General features: G+C 44.6%; 1 protein-coding gene across 2 annotated transcripts in view; it reads left to right on the top strand.

The window, feature by feature from the left end:
- LOC110487230 overlaps positions 1-16,065 on the top strand; it is a 40,174-nt gene that overhangs the window by 6,707 nt on the left and 17,402 nt on the right. The window contains exons 1-5 of one of the 2 annotated variants that reach the window (XM_036949235.1): positions 6,433-6,677; positions 10,300-12,153; positions 12,403-12,649; positions 13,730-13,829; positions 14,929-15,006. In XM_036949235.1, the coding sequence (XP_036805130.1) occupies positions 6,599-6,677; positions 10,300-12,153; positions 12,403-12,649; positions 13,730-13,829; positions 14,929-15,006 (2,358 nt within the window). In that variant the 5' untranslated portion in view covers positions 6,433-6,598. Of the gene's footprint in view, positions 1-6,432; positions 6,678-10,299; positions 12,154-12,402; positions 12,650-13,729; positions 13,830-14,928; positions 15,007-16,065 lie in introns of those variants that run through there. The other variant, XM_036949236.1, reaches the window with a different exon arrangement.

Genomic DNA, 16,065 nt, shown 5'->3' with positions numbered 1-16,065 from the left:
CGTTCACTCACAAATACAAAATTGTTCTAAACTAGGCTATCTATTTCTAATGAATCTATTCTTTATGCATCTATGATTTGCCGGTCAGATTAAGGGTATGGTTCGCTCTGGATGGTAGTCCTCTCCCCAGGATTCAGCGTGAGACGCTACCTTTAACCCTCACTGTTTCTGGTAATCATAGTGAAACCATTTCTTTTTTAATTTTTCGTTCACCTTTTACACCTGTTGTTTTGGGCCATCCCTGGCTAGTTTGTCATAATCCTTCCATTAATTGGTCTAGTAATTCTATCCTCTCCTGGAACGTCTCTTGTCATGTGAAATGTTTAATGTCTGCTATCCCTCCTGTTTCCTCTGTCTCTTCTTCACAGGAGGAGCCTGGTGATTTGACAGGGGTGCCGGAGGAATATCACAATCTGCGCACGGTGTTCAGTCGGTCCAGGGCCACCTCTCTTCCTCCACACCGGTCGTATGATTGTAGTATTGATCTCCTTCCGGGAACCACCCCCCCCCCGGGGTAGACTATACTCTCTGTCGGCTCCCGAACGTAAGGCTCTCGAAGATTATTTGTCTGTAGCTCTTGACGCCGGTACCATAGTCCCCTCCTCCTCTCCCGCCGGAGCGGGGTTTTTTTTTGTCAAGAAGAAGGACGGGTCTCTGCGCCCCTGCATAGATTATCGAGGGCTGAATGACATAACAGTGAAGAATCGTTATCCGCTTCCTCTTATGTCTTCAGCCTTCGAGATCCTGCAGGGAGCCAGGTTTTTCACTAAGTTGGACCTTCGTAACGCTTACCATCTCGTGCGCATCAGGGAGGGGGACGAGTGGAAGACGGCGTTTAACACTCCGTTAGGGCACTTTGAATACCGGGTTCTTCCTTTCGGCCTCGCTAACGCTCCAGCTGTCTTTCAGGCATTAGTCAATGATGTCCTGAGAGACATGCTGAACATCTTTGTTTTCGTTTACCTTGACGATATCCTGATTTTTTCACCGTCACTCCAGATTCATCTTCAGCACGTTCGACGTGTCCTCCAGCGCCTTTTAGAGAATTGTCTTTTTGTGAAGGCTGAGAAGTGCACTTTTCATGCCTCCTCCGTCACATTTCTCGGTTCTGTTATTTCCGCTGAAGGCATTAAGATGGATCCCGCTAAGGTCCAAGCTGTCATTGATTGGCCCGTCCCTAAGTCACGCGTCGAGCTGCAGCGCTTTCTCGGCTTCGCAAACTTCTATCGTCGTTTCATCCGTAATTTCGGTCAGGTGGCAGCTCCTCTCACAGCCCTTACTTCTGTCAAGACGTGCTTTAAGTGGTCCGTTTCCGCCCAGGGAGCTTTTGATCTCCTCAAGAATCGTTTTACATCCGCTCCTATCCTTGTTACACCTGACGTCTCTAGACAGTTCGTTGTCGAGGTTGACGCGTCAGAGGTGGGCGTGGGAGCCATCCTTTCTCAGCGCTCCCTCTCTGACGACAAGGTCCACCCATGCGCGTATTTTTCTCATCGCCTGTCGCCGTCGGAACGTAACTATGATGTGGGTAACCGCGAACTGCTCGCCATCCGGTTAGCCCTAGGCGAATGGCGACAGTGGTTGGAGGGGGCGACCGTTCCTTTTGTCGTTTGGACTGACCATAGGAACCTTGAGTACATCCGTTCTGCCAAACGACTTAATGCGCGTCAGGCGCGTTGGGCGCTGTTTTTCGCTCGTTTCGAGTTCGTGATTTCTTATCGTCCGGGCTCTAAGAACACCAAGCCTGATGCTTTGTCTCGTCTCTTCAGTTCTTCAGTAGCCTCCACTGACCCCGAGGGGATTCTCCCTGAGGGGCGTGTTGTCGGGTTGACTGTCTGGGGAATTGAGAGGCAGGTAAAACAAGCGCTCACTCACACTCCGTCGCCGCGCGCTTGTCCTAGGAACCTTCTTTTCGTTCCCGTTCCTACTCGTCTGGCCGTTCTTCAGTGGGCTCACTCTGCCAAGTTAGCCGGCCACCCTGGCGTTCGGGGTACGCTTGCTTCCATTCGCCAGCGTTTTTGGTGGCCCACCCGGGAGCATGACACGCGTCGTTTCGTGGCTGCTTGTTCGGTCTGCGCGCAGACTAAGTCCGGTAACTCTCCTCCTGCCGGCCGTCTCAGGCCGCTTCCTATTCCCTCTCGACCGTGGTCTCACATCGCCTTAGATTTTGTCACCGGACTGCCTTCGTCAGCGGGGAAGACTGTTATTCTTACGGTTGTCGATAGGTTCTCTAAGGCGGCTCATTTCATTCCCCTTGCTAAGCTTCCTTCTGCTAAAGAGACGGCACAAATCATCATCGAGAATGTTTTCAGAATTCATGGCCTTCCGTCAGACGTCGTTTCGGACAGAGGTCCGCAATTCACGTCTCAATTTTGGAGGGAGTTTTGCCGTTTGATTGGGGCTTCCGTCAGTCTCTCTTCCGGCTTTCACCCCCAGTCTAACGGTCAAGCAGAACGGGCCAATCAGACTATTGGTCGCATCTTACGCAGTCTTTCTTTTCGTAACCCTGCGTCTTGGTCAGAACAGCTCCCCTGGGCAGAATACGCCCACAACTCGCTTCCTTCGTCTGCGACCGGGCTATCTCCTTTTCAGAGTAGCCTCGGGTACCAGCCTCCGCTGTTCTCATCTCAGTTCGCCGAGTCCAGCGTCCCCTCCGCTCAGGCTTTTGTCCAACGTTGCGAGCGCACCTGGAAGAGGGTCAGGTCTGCACTTTGCCGTTATAGGACGCAGACTGTGAGGGCTGCTAATAAGCGTAGAACTAAGAGTCCTAGATATTGTCGCGGTCAGAGAGTTTGGCTCTCCACTCAGAACCTTCCCCTTAAGACGGCTTCTCGCAAGTTGACCCCGCGGTTCATTGGTCCGTTCCGTATTTCTCGGGTCATTAATCCTGTCGCAGTTCGACTTCTTCTTCCGCGATACCTTCGTCGCGTCCACCCGGTCTTCCATGTCTCCTGCATCAAGCCCGTCCTTCGCGCCCCCGCTCGTCTTCCCCCCCCCCCCCCCATCCTTGTCGAGGGCGCACCCATCTACAGGGTCCGTAGAATTTTGGACATGCGTCCTCGGGGCCGTGGTCACCAGTACCTCGTAGATTGGGAGGGGTACGGTCCTGAGGAGAGGAGTTGGGTTCCCTCTCGGGACGTGCTGGACCGTGCGCTGATCGAGGATTTCCTCCGTTGCCGCCAGGTTTCCTCCTCGAGTGCGCCAGGAGGCGCTCGGTGAGTGGGGGGGTACTGTCATGTACTGTCATGTTGTGTCTTGTCTCTGTCCTTTCCCTTCACCCTGTCTCCCTCTGCTGGTCGTTGTTAGGTTACCTTTTCTCCCCCGCTTTCCCCCAGCTGTTCCTTGTCTCCTCTAACTACCCATTCACCCCGTTTCCCACCTGTTCCCTTTTTCCCTCTGATTAGGTCCCTATATCTCTCTCTGTTTCTGTTCCTGTCCTTGTCGGATTCTTGTTTGTTGTGTTTCATGCCTGAGCCAGACTATCGTCATGTTTGCTGTAACCTTGTCCTGTCCTGTCGGAATCTGCCGGTCTATCTGAGCCTACCTATGTTTGGTTATTAAAGAAGCTCTGTTTAAGTTAGTTCGCTTTTGGGTCCTCATTCACTCACCATAACATCCACAGTGAATGCTATAAAGATAATCTCTCTTGGCTGGCTAAACCTCAGATTAAATATTTTTCCCGACTCCTACTAATGTCACACACTGAACAAAAGTATAAACGCAACATGTACAGTGTTGGTCCCATGTTTCATGAGCTGAAAAAAAGAATAATACCAGACATTTTCCAAATGCACACAAAGCTTATTTCTCTAAAATGTTGTGTACACATTTGATTACATTCCTGTTAGTCAGCATTTGTCCTTTGCCAAGATAATCCATCCACCTGACAGGTGTGGCGAATCAAGAACCTGTTTAAACAGCATGATCATTACACAGGTGCACATTGTGCCAGGGACAATAAAAGGCCACTTTAAAATGTGCAGTTTTGTCACACAACACAATTCCACAGATGTTTGGCGTGCTGACTGCAGGAACGTCCACCAGAGCTGTTGCCAGAGAATTTAATGTTCATTAACTACGCCATCCCAGGACCTCTACATCTGGCTTTTTCACCTGCGGAATCATCTGAGACCAGCCACCTACACAGCTGATGAAACTGTGGGTTTGCACAACCGAAAGAATTTCTGCACAAGCTGTCAGAAACCATCTCAGGAAAGCTCATCTATGTGCTCGTTGTCCTCACTAGAGTCTTGACCTGACTGCAGTTCAGCGTTGTAACCGACTTTAGTGGGCAAATGCTCACCTTCGATGGCCACTGGCACGCTGGAAAAGTGTGCACTTTGCGAATTAATCTCGGTTTCAATTGTACCGGGCAGATGGCAGACAGCATGTATGGCATCGTGTGTGTGAATGGTTGGCTGATGCTAACGTTGTGAACAGAGTGCCCCATGGGGGCAGTGGGGTCATGGTATAGGCAGGCATAAGCTACAGACAATGTACACAATTGCATTTTATCAATTGCAATTGCATTGTCGTGCCATTCACCTCATGTTTCAGCATGATAATGCACGGCCCCATGTCGCAAGCATCTGTATACAATTCCCGGAACCTGAAAATGTCCCAGTTCTTCCGTGGTCTGCATACTCACCAGACATGTCACCCATTGAGCATGTTTGGAATGCTCTAGATCAACGTGTACAACAGCGTGTTCCAGTTCCCGCCAATATCCAACAACTTCGCACAGCCATTGAAGAGGAGTGGGACAACAATCCATCCACAAGCCACAATCAACTGCCCGATCAACTCTATGCGAAGGAGATGTGTCACGCTGCATGAGTCACACCAGATACTTGACTGCTTTTCTGATCCACACACTGGTTTTCTGACCAGATGCTAAAATCCCCAATCAATTAAACCAATTAAGAACCTTAAGTCAAATAACATGCACTGATGACATAGAGTCCGGAACAACAAAACTGAGTTTCATTCAAGATTCCAGACCGGCATAAAATACTCAAGCACCATAAATGTAGATATGTAAGATATTTTTGCGCCCTTAACTCACATCCCTATAGGACTACCAATACACAGTTTTTGTCTAGTACAGGTCTGGCTTACTACAGTACAGGATATTTCTTTCCCCCTCAAGGTGAAATGGTTCATAGAGTAAAAGTTCAACTTAAAAAGTACTTTAAAATACCATCAATGAAGAGATCCTACACTCTTAGAAACAGGGTGCTTTCTAAAACCTTAGGAGAACCCTTTTGAAGAACTATTTTTGGTTGCAGGTAGAACCCTTTTGGGTTCCATGTAGAACCCTTTCTACAGAAGGTTCTATACGGAACCCAACAGGGTTCTAACTTAGAAGCAAAAAGGGTTATCCTATGGGTTAAAAACTCTAATCACACTTTTATCATAAACTAAAAATAATATATAAATAACCACACAATCCTTCAAACTGAATAAAGAACAGCCCCCAACTAAAATTCTCTCCTCCTTTTGTACTCATTCCATATCTCTTCTGATCATTCATGTATTTAATCTCTCAATCACTTGTTCATTAACTTGTTCATGTATTTTTTCTTTGTGTGTCTGAGTGTGTATGTGTGAGTGTGTGTGTGTGTGTGGGTTTCCTGTCCACATAATATGGGTTTCCTGTCCACATAACCATTGTGTGTATTTGTACATGCGTGTAAATGTTAATGTGTAATTCTATGTGTGTGTCTATGTACTGTGTGGCTGTGTGGTCATCAGCCTGTGTAGGCGTTGTGTCAGCTGTGACTTTGAGTTTGTGTGTATGTGTTCGGGTAATTCTGTGTGTGTCTATGTACTTTGTGAGTGTGCATGTATCCACATGCGTTATTGTTCATCATATTTACAGGCAACAGTGTGTGTTCACAAAGCTATAGCCTCCTAGTGTGACCATAGAGATTAGATCAGGGGGAGTCCCTCCCCAGCCAGTCGGTCAACCAACCAGTCATCCAGTCCGACAGACAAACTGTCAAGTCACGCAGTCAGTCATTTAGCCAGCCAGTCAGTCAGTCATTCAGCCAACCAGCCAGCCGGCCAGTCAGTCATTCAGCTAACCAGCCAGTCAGCCAGTCATTCAGCTAACCAGCCAGTCAGCCAGTCATTCAGCCAACCATCCAGTCAGTCAGTCATTCAGCCAACCAACCAGTCAGTCATTCAGCCAACCATCCAGTCAGTCAGTCATTCAGCTAACCAACCAGTCAGTCAGTCATTCAGCTAACCAGCCAGTCAGTCATTCAGCCAGCCAATCAGTCATTAAGCCAACCAGTCAGCTAAACAGCCCCTCCTTTCCTATGCTCCATAGAATAGATACAGTGGTGTTGGCTGGACCAATCAGCTGCTTAAACAGCAGGGGTTGATGCTGGGAGAGAGAGAGAGGCACAGAGAGGGAGGCTGCACACACATCTCTCACACACACACACGGTCGTTCCTTCTGAGACCAAACACACACACACACTCGCTCGCACACAGACACACACGATGATCTCTCTTTCACACACTCAATGTTTTATTATACACTTTTGATTTGGATTTTGTATGTACATTTTGAATTGGTTTTATTTTTTGCATGTTTTCATACATTAGTACAATACACACATTTGCCAATATGTGCCTTGTTCCAGTTGTCGTGCTGTTGGCTTTTCTGGGTAAGTACGTCAAATGGTTTTGAAATACTTTTGCAATACTTAAGCCTGGTTAGTTTGCAGTTCTTTTGTATACAAAGTGCTGTTTACTTGGTTACTGTAGAGGGTGTGGGAAAAGGTCACATAACATTTACACCTTGAAATCCACTTGCTTAGTTAATAATTGATTGTTAACTATTCCTATTAACTGTCCCTAAAAAGAGACTATGACCAATACAGTTTCTTTCTGAATACTTTGTTTTATTCAATCAATCAAACTAATCCATCAAACTAATCTATCAAGTATCAAACGAATCTTTCAAGTATCAAACGAATCTTTCAAGTATCAAACTAATCTATCAAGTATCAAACTAATCTATCAAGTATCAAACTAATCTATCAACTATCAAACTAATCTATCAAGTGTCAAACTAATCTATCAAGTATCAAACAAATCTATCAAGTGTCAAACTAATCTATCAAGTATCAAACTAATCCATCAAACTAATCTATCAAGTATCAAACTAATCCATCAAACTAATCTATCAAGTATCAAACTAATCTATCAAGTATCAAACAAATCTTTCAAGTATCAAACTAATCTATCAAGTATCAAACTAACCTATCAAACTTGATGTTAAAAATCACAGTAATGTTCCAATGGAGTTGTCTTCTGCATGGTCACAGGTTCAGAACACACCTGTGGTGTATATTTACATGTTACTCTGTTATTACCTTTTCACCCTTAGATACATACACTCCACCCGTAGCAGCTATGAATGTCATTTGATACTGTAGCATTTCTCAGGGCTACCCAGGCTAATTGGTAGAATTACATGCGCTGAGAGACAATGTCTGCTTCCCAAATAGCACCCTATTCCCTACATAGTGCACTACTTTTGACTAAAGCCCTATAGTTTCAGACAATGTTATCAGCCCATTGGGTAGCAAGGGTGATAGCCATTTCATTCATCCTTAATACATGGCTTGGCTCACGCAGCAGTCTTTGGCGCCAGTAGCCTATTCTCTATGGCTGAGTTGAGCTCTTGTACGAAATCCATTCATGTGTTACATGAGACCAGTGTAATTTCAGCTTAGATCAGGTGAGCAGTATACTCCTGGTAAGGGGGCATATCGGTTAAGTGAGAGGTCCAATAGCCCACATTCATAGGTGCTTTGTTTACTTCCTCCAGATATCCTAATATTGATGTTTACTGCATACCTTACATTCATAACAGTCCTGAGTCATAGGCTATCATTCGGCTAGAATATGAAGGTATATTAACTGGTATGCGTATCTGTTTTATAGGCTACTACATGCATGTTGATGACTTAATTCGCTGCAGCTATCTGTCATCGTCTCACGTTAAATATACTAGCTTTTGAAATTACAGTGATGATGAAATCTACTAATTATTGACATTCAGTGGTGTAAAGTACTTAAGTAAAACTACTTTAAAGTACTACTTAAGTAGTTGTTTTGGGTATATGTACTTTACAATTTATATTTTTGACAACCTTTACTTTTACTTCACTACATTCTTAAAGACTATTACATTTTGAATGCTTAGCAGGACAGAAAAATTGTCTAATTCACACACTCATCCCTACTGCTTCTGATCTGGTGGACTCACTAAACACACATGCTGTAATGTTCTGTGTGTAGCTGGTGCATAGGAGTCAGGCGCAGGACAGCAGAGATGAGTAACACTCGTAACTTTACTCAAAATATCAAATAACAAGTCGTACATACCAAGCCCACAAAACAACGGACCGAACAATACAATAAAACAATCACGCACAAAAACCATGGGGAAAACAGAGGGTTAAATAATGAACATGTAATTTGGGAATTGGAACCAGGTGTGTATAACAAAGACAAAACAAATGGAAAATGAAAAGTGGATCGGCGATGGCTAGAAAGCCGGCGACGTCGACCGCCGAACGCCGCCCGAACAAGGATAGGGACCGACTTTGGAGGAAGTCGTGACACATGCTTTGTTTGTAAATTATTTCTGAGCGTTGAATTGTGCCCCTATCCGTAAATAAAAAAACAAGAAAATGGTGCCGTCTGGTTTGGATAATATAAGGAATTTGAAATTATTTATACTTTTGATACCTAAGTATATTTTAGCAATTACACTTACTTTTGATACTTAAGTATATTTAAAACTAAATAACTTTAGACGTTTACTCAAGTAGGATTTTACTGGGTGACTTTTATTTGAGTCATTTTCTATTAGGGTATCTTTACTTTTACTCAAGTTTGACAATTGGGTACTTGTTCCACCACTATTGACATTACAGTAATGATGAAAATATACTAGCTATTGACATTACAGTAATGATGAAAATATACTAGCTATTGACATTACAGTAATGATGAAAATATACTAGCTATTGACATTACAGTAATGATAAAAATATACTAGCTATTGACATTACAGTAATGATGAAAATATACTAGCTATTGACATTACAGTGATGATGAAAATATACTAGCTATTGACATTACAGTAATGATGAAAATATACTAGCTATTGACATTACAGTGATGATGAAAATATACTAGCTATTGACATTACAGTAATGATGAAAATATACTAGCTATTGACATTACAGTGATGATAAAAATATACTAGCTATAGACATTACAGTAATGATGAAAATATACTAGCTATTGACATTACAGTGATGATGAAAATATACTAGCTATTGACATTACAGTAATGATGAAAATATACTAGCTATTGACATTACAGTGATGATGAAAATATACTAGCTATAGACATTACAGTAATGATGAAAATATACTAGCTATTGACATTACAGTAATGATGAAAATATACTAGCTATTGACATTACAGTGATGAAGAAGTGACTGTAGTAGTGGGGGAAACCCTTTCTACATGCCTTGGACAATATGTCAGTTTAACCACTGCTACTGTATAGTCGTCAATACTTAAGCTTGAAGAAATATCATAAACCACTATAAGATTATCCTAAAAGGCCTAGTGCAGTCAAAAACATGACTTCCTGTGTTTTATATATATTTCCACACTATGGCCCCCATAGTGGTTGAAATAATACTGTGAAATTGTGAAGATTATAATAATGACCTTTTAGTGTAAGTGCTGTTTGAAAAGACCGTCAGAAATGTCAGCCTGTTTTGGTGGGATGGAGCTTTGGCCTGCCTGGTAATTAGTTAATAGACCAATAAAAAAGAGAGTTCCAAACGTCTCTGCCAATAACAGCTAGTTTTCAGTTTCCCCCTCCCAACTCAGACCACTCCAAGACAGTCCTAGCGAAATTCTGCCTTGAGAAATGGGCCTTTACCAAGAAGATATTTTGGTTTCTTTTCGGCCGTTTTAATTGAGAACGATCACAGTAAGGTACTTATTTGTGACCCAGAAATGATATTTAGATAAAAACGGCTGCATTGGACCTTTAAGAACTTCCTTGAGAAATGAGAAAGATCAATATCAATTCCTAAACCTGTCAGTTATTACGTCCATAATGGCAAAGCATGTGAACACTCCAAAACAATTCATATGTAACACAATAGGGACGTACCTCCTTGTGCACTTATTTACTTCCACGTTTGTCTGTCTGTATGTCTCTCTGTCTGTTTGGCTGGGTTTTTCAGGTTTCAGTTCCTGCATCCAGTTTCAGGCCAACCTAAACATGGGGGGAGTCACGGGATGGGTGCGGTTTGACTCCACTAATCAGACGGCGACCGTAAACGTCACCGGTACCGGAACCTGTGATTCGTCGCTCAACTTTTCCCTGAGTGTGTTCCCTGTGATGTTCGGCCATTTTGCTCAGCCTTGCCTTGAAGCCAACTTAGGAGCGAGCATCTTCACGTTCACCATTGATCCATTCTCATCCAACACCACTGTTAATATGTCCAGTCTATTTAAGCAGAGGTCAAATCTGGAAGACCTTTCGTTGACCTTGGAGACGTGCAACGGCACCAAAGCTTGTACAGTCATAAGCGGTCAAACCACAGTTCAGACGTGGCAGGCCAGGTTCTTCAGCTCGGTCGCCGGTGACATTTACATCAGGCAGAGCGTCGGACAGAGTCACGCCAGGGTCCTCGCAAACTTGGCAATGATTGGTCAGGTCGGTGCTACGACAACCAACATCACCATCTTGACGTCGCAGAGTTCTGCTAGAGACTGTAAGGCTCTTCTGGATAGTCTGGAACCTTCATCTCTCACCCAGCTTGGGGAACTGAATGTAGGCAGCCCTCTTACACCCGTCAAGTCTCGTTTGGACCTTGCTAGCTTCAGCTCCAACACCCGCTTTGCTCTCCTCAAACTGGGGTCTTTGAGTTATATGTGCGCTGAGATCAGACAAATGGACAGGAAGGAGGTGAGCGCCCTGGTGAACATGAGAGGGGTCAAGGGTTACTTCCTCTTTAGGCAGGACTCGCCGTTCGAAGTCACAAAACTGAGAGTGAATCTGACCAATCTGGGGAGCCGGGTCGGACCCTATCACATCCACCACTTCCCCACACCTCCTATGAGGTCACCGCCACAGACGACCTGCTCCAACGACAACGTTGGAGGCCATTGGAACCCGTTTGGGATGGACACTAAAGATCCCACCTACCCCTCTGGACCTGGGTCGACCCATGACCGGTATGAAGTAGGGGACCTCAGCGCCAGGCATGGGTCACTAGAGGGTAAAGCTGTGATGGAAGCAGTTTTCACAGACTTCAACCTCCCTCTGTTCGGACAGAACAGCATAGTGGGTCGGTCTGTGGTAATCCACCGTCCGGATGGAACTAGGTTCCTGTGCGCCTACATAAGCTACCCAGGAGAGGTGCATGTAGCCAGGGCTACATTCCGTCACCCTGTGGTGGGTATGGTCCAGTTCGTCCAACTCAAGAGCAACCCGTTGTCTGATGTCACAGTCTTCATGGATCTGTCCTATGGGAGACCCTCCGAGACCGCTACACGTAACCACCACTGGCACATCCACATGTATCCTATCAGCTCAGAGACAGACGCGGACAAGGGGAGATGTGGGACCACGGGGGACCACTGGAACCCCTTCAACGTGAACACAAAGGATTTGAGCTACGCCCTCCACTGTGGCCCCTCCAGCCCCTTTTCCTGTGAGGTGGGGGACCTCTCCAAAAAGCACAGCACCCTCGACCTGGGGACCCGAGTGGGTGGGGCGTCGGCCAAACACTTCTTCACGGATACCACTTCCTGGTTGTCACTTCCCGCCAGGTCGGGCTCCATGATTGGTCGATCGGTGGTGATCCACAGTGCGGAGGGCGCCGCCCCCAGGATAGCCTGTGCTAACCTCACGGAGGTCCGGATGCCCGCGGCGGTCTTGGGCCCCTGGCATGGACCAGGGGTCTCTAGGGGCCAAATCCGGTTCTCCCAGGCTTTCCCTCAGGGCCCAACTATGATGGACGTCTCCCTGGCTGGACTCAGCTCCAGGGCTGGGGGCTACCACGTCCACATGCTGCCTATCAGTACCACAGGTACTATTTCATGTACTTTATAATGGGAGCCAGGTGTCCTTGAGTGTTGTGAAAGTCCTCTAGTGTTTTGACTGTTTGTTCAGCCTTTGTGTGTATATCTGTTAATTCATTTCAAAGTTGTAACTCTTTTGTAATATGAATGGATGACTTGATAAAATCTTAATTTTTTAAAACGCAAAGTATCAATCCTTTCCCCTCATTTTGTGAAAGGCTTTTATCAAACAAAGCATATTATTATTAATATTACAGGAGAGCCCTGCTCGGACAGCAACGTCATGGACCACTTCAACCCCTTCTCCTGGAATGTGTCTGCTTCTCCTGCTCCGGGGTCAGGGACTGTGGATGAGTATGAGGCCGGGGACATCAGCGGGAAGTTTGGGATGCTGACGGATCAGAACCAGACACAGACTCAGTATTTGGACGGGAATATGCCGATGACAGGACCGAACAGTATAGTGGGGAGGTCATTGGTGGTTCACTACACTAACGGATCCAGGTGAGTGTGGGGATTTTGTGTGTGTGTGTGTGTGTGTGTGTGTGTGTGTGTGTGTGTGTGTGTGTGTGTGTGTGTGTGTGTGTGAGAGAGAGAGAGAGACAGAGACAGAGACAGAGAGAATGTGTCCTTTGTCATGGGTCTGTATAGCCACAGTTCCCTCCAGGAGTGCTATAAACAGCCAAACCAAAAATACACAAGGGGAAAGATTGTAACAGGTGGTGTGTGATTCATTTAAGACGGCTGTAGACTTGGTTCCTCTTTGGGTCACATTTGTGATACCTTGACATTCATGAACGGAACTTCTGACAAAATTAGAATGTTTTACATTATCGTACCATTCCTCTTTAGCTCAGTCGGTTCACGCAGAATCATTTCTGACTCAAATCAAACACTGGACTCATGTAAAAGGGAGATCGCTATATTCACTTTTATTTTTTAAAATGTAACCTTTATTTCACTAGGCAAGTCAGTTAAGAAGAAATTCTTACTTACAATGACAGCCTACCGGGGAACAGTGGGTTAACAGCCTTGTTCAGGGGCAGAACAACAGATTTGTACCTTGTCAGCTCAGGGATTCGATCCAGAAACCAGAAAAACCTTTCGGTTACTGGCCCAACACTCTAGGACACACAGACATTTGAGTCATTTAGCAGATGCTCTTATTCAGAGCAACTTACTGTAATTGTGTGTGCATTCATTTTCATACTGTTCACCCGCGGGAATTGAACCCACAACCCTGGCGTTGTAAGCACCATGCTCTACCAAATGAGCTACACTTGGCTATACAGGACACGGGACAGCTCACATTATTACCTTGGAACGAAGCTTCTTTGGCACAACAAGAAGCCAAACAGGTAAAGGCCTTTATAGGGTAGGATGTCTGGAATGCTGCATCCTCATCTCTTGTTGTGGTGTTGACTTGTAAAGGGGGTATGTGGTCAGTCTTCTGAATCGGCATAACAGTTTATAACACATCTGAATCAGGTTTGCGTCCCCTAAATGTTTCATTTTTGAGTCGTTCACAACAATTGCTTTCTTTAAGGAGTTCATAGTTAGTCTGTTTGTGTTTGTGAACTCCAGGATGCGGTGTGCTGACGTCTTAGCTGAGAATGCAACAGATGGACACTGGGTGTTTGCCAAGGCTGTCTTCAAAAGCACGGTGACGGGGACAGTCACACTGGTAAGACCTGGACCTCACCTTTGCTCTCTACAATATTCAGATGGCACAAAAGTACTTTATTGGTTTGAATCCGGTCTAATGCTATTTCAGAAAAAAATCCAATAAAGCAATAATTGCCAAATATATACAACAAAAAACAACAAAAAAGACGTCATTATTGCCTGCAGGGGAAACCGATTTAGACTAATTCAGACCATGAAGAATACAAGAACACACATCTGCAGGGTGGATGTTATCCCGGTTATGATACGTCCCAGGAGAGTAAGCTGGCTAATCATTACAAAGCTGCCACAAAAACATGACACTGTATTTTCTGCTGCGCCAGACAGTGAATTCATTAGGGCTGTGGCAGAGTCCTGTGTGTGACGGTAGGGCGTGTGTCTGGATCTGTGTGTGTATATCTGTGAGTGTTTGTGTTTGTCTATGTGTGTCTATGGCTGTGTTTACACAGGCAGCCCATTTCTGATGGGTTTTTTTTCTCATTAATTGGTCTTTTGAACAATCAAATATCAGAATTGGGCTCCCTATGTAAACACAGCCATGTAGTATTGGCCTGTAGAGTCAGCCCCCAGCCTCCCGGCAGCCCCCGGCAACCCCCGGCAACCCCAGGCAGTCCCCAGTCTAAAGCACTCAGGAGAACAGCTGTATTTGTCAGGCTCCTATACAGACCCGTGTCCTCCACAGTGTATCTCTATCACTGTTTAGGATGCTTAGAGAACCCATCAAATATCCTTTCAAATATTATGGTCTATCAGATGCAGGATTTGCGTGCTCTTTACAGACAGTTCAGAACACCTGGTATGAGCGTCTCATAAAACAAGTGCTAATCTAGTCGAAATGTATCCTCTACTGTCTTCAGTCCCATTGACTCAGTAGCTAGTCTAACAGTATCCTCTACTGTCTTCAGTCCCATTGACTCAGTAGCTAGTCTAACAGTGTCCTCTACTGTCTTCAGTCCCATTGACTCAGTAGCTAGTCTAACAGTATCCTCTACTGTCTTCAGTCCCATTGACTCAGTAGCTAGTCTAACAGTATCCTCTACTGTCTTCAGTCCCATTGACTCAGTAGCTAGTCTAACAGTATCCTCTACTGTCTTCAGTCCCAGCAGACCTTTCTGGATGGCAGCAACAGTGACATCACTCTGGAGGTGGACGTGCGGGCGTCACAGGTGCTAGATGTAAGCATGCATGGACCTCTTGCATCTGTTCAATCTCTTTTAATAGATACAACAAAACGGTCACATTATCATTGTTATCTAATTCCTAACCTTATCACAGGTAGGTTCAATTAAAAACAGGAGCCTGGAAAAATATCCTCTTTTTGTGGCAACAAATAACTTATGTCACATAGTGGCTGTTATCTAGCCTACTGTGCAATCTCTGCATCGAGAAATCAAAGTCAATCAACCAAATGTATTTATAAAGCCGGTTTTACATCAGCAGTTGACACAAAGTGCTTTTACAGAAACCCAGCCTAAAACCCCAAAGAGCAAGCAATGCAGACGTAGAACCACAATGCAGACGTAGAAACACAATACAGATGTAGAAACACAATACAGATGTAGTTACACAATACAGATGTAGAACCACAATACAGACGTAGAAACACAATGCAGACGTAGAACCACAATGCAGACGTAGAACAACAATGCAGATGTAGAAACACAATACAGATGTAGTTACACAATACAGATGTAGAACCACAATACAGATGTAGAACCACAATACAGACGTAGTTACACAATACAGATGTAGAAACACAATACAGATGTAGAACCACAATACAGATGTAGAACCACAATACAGATGTAGAACCACAATACAGATGTAGAACCACAATGCAGACGTAGAAATACAATACAGGTGTAGAAACACAATACAGATGTAGAACCACAATACAGATGTAGAACCACAATACAGACGTAGAAACACAATACAGATGTAGTTACACAATACAGATGTAGAACCACAATACAGACGTAGAAACACAATACAGATGTAGTTACACAATACAGATGTAGAAACACAATACAGATGTAGAACCACAATGCAGACGTAGAAATACAATACAGATGTAGAACCACAATACAGATGTAGAACCACAATACAGATGTAGAACCACAATACAGATGTAGAAACACAATACAGATGTAGAAACACAATACAGATGTAGAACCACAATACAGATGTAGAAACACAATACAGATGTAGAACCACAATACAGATGTAGTTACACA

This window comes from Oncorhynchus mykiss, chromosome 17, assembly GCF_013265735.2.
Source record: "Oncorhynchus mykiss isolate Arlee chromosome 17, USDA_OmykA_1.1, whole genome shotgun sequence".
Classification (NCBI taxonomy): domain Eukaryota; kingdom Metazoa; phylum Chordata; class Actinopteri; order Salmoniformes; family Salmonidae; genus Oncorhynchus; species Oncorhynchus mykiss.
Note: the sequence above shows the minus strand (reverse complement) of the source record. Positions and strands in the feature narration are given on the sequence as shown.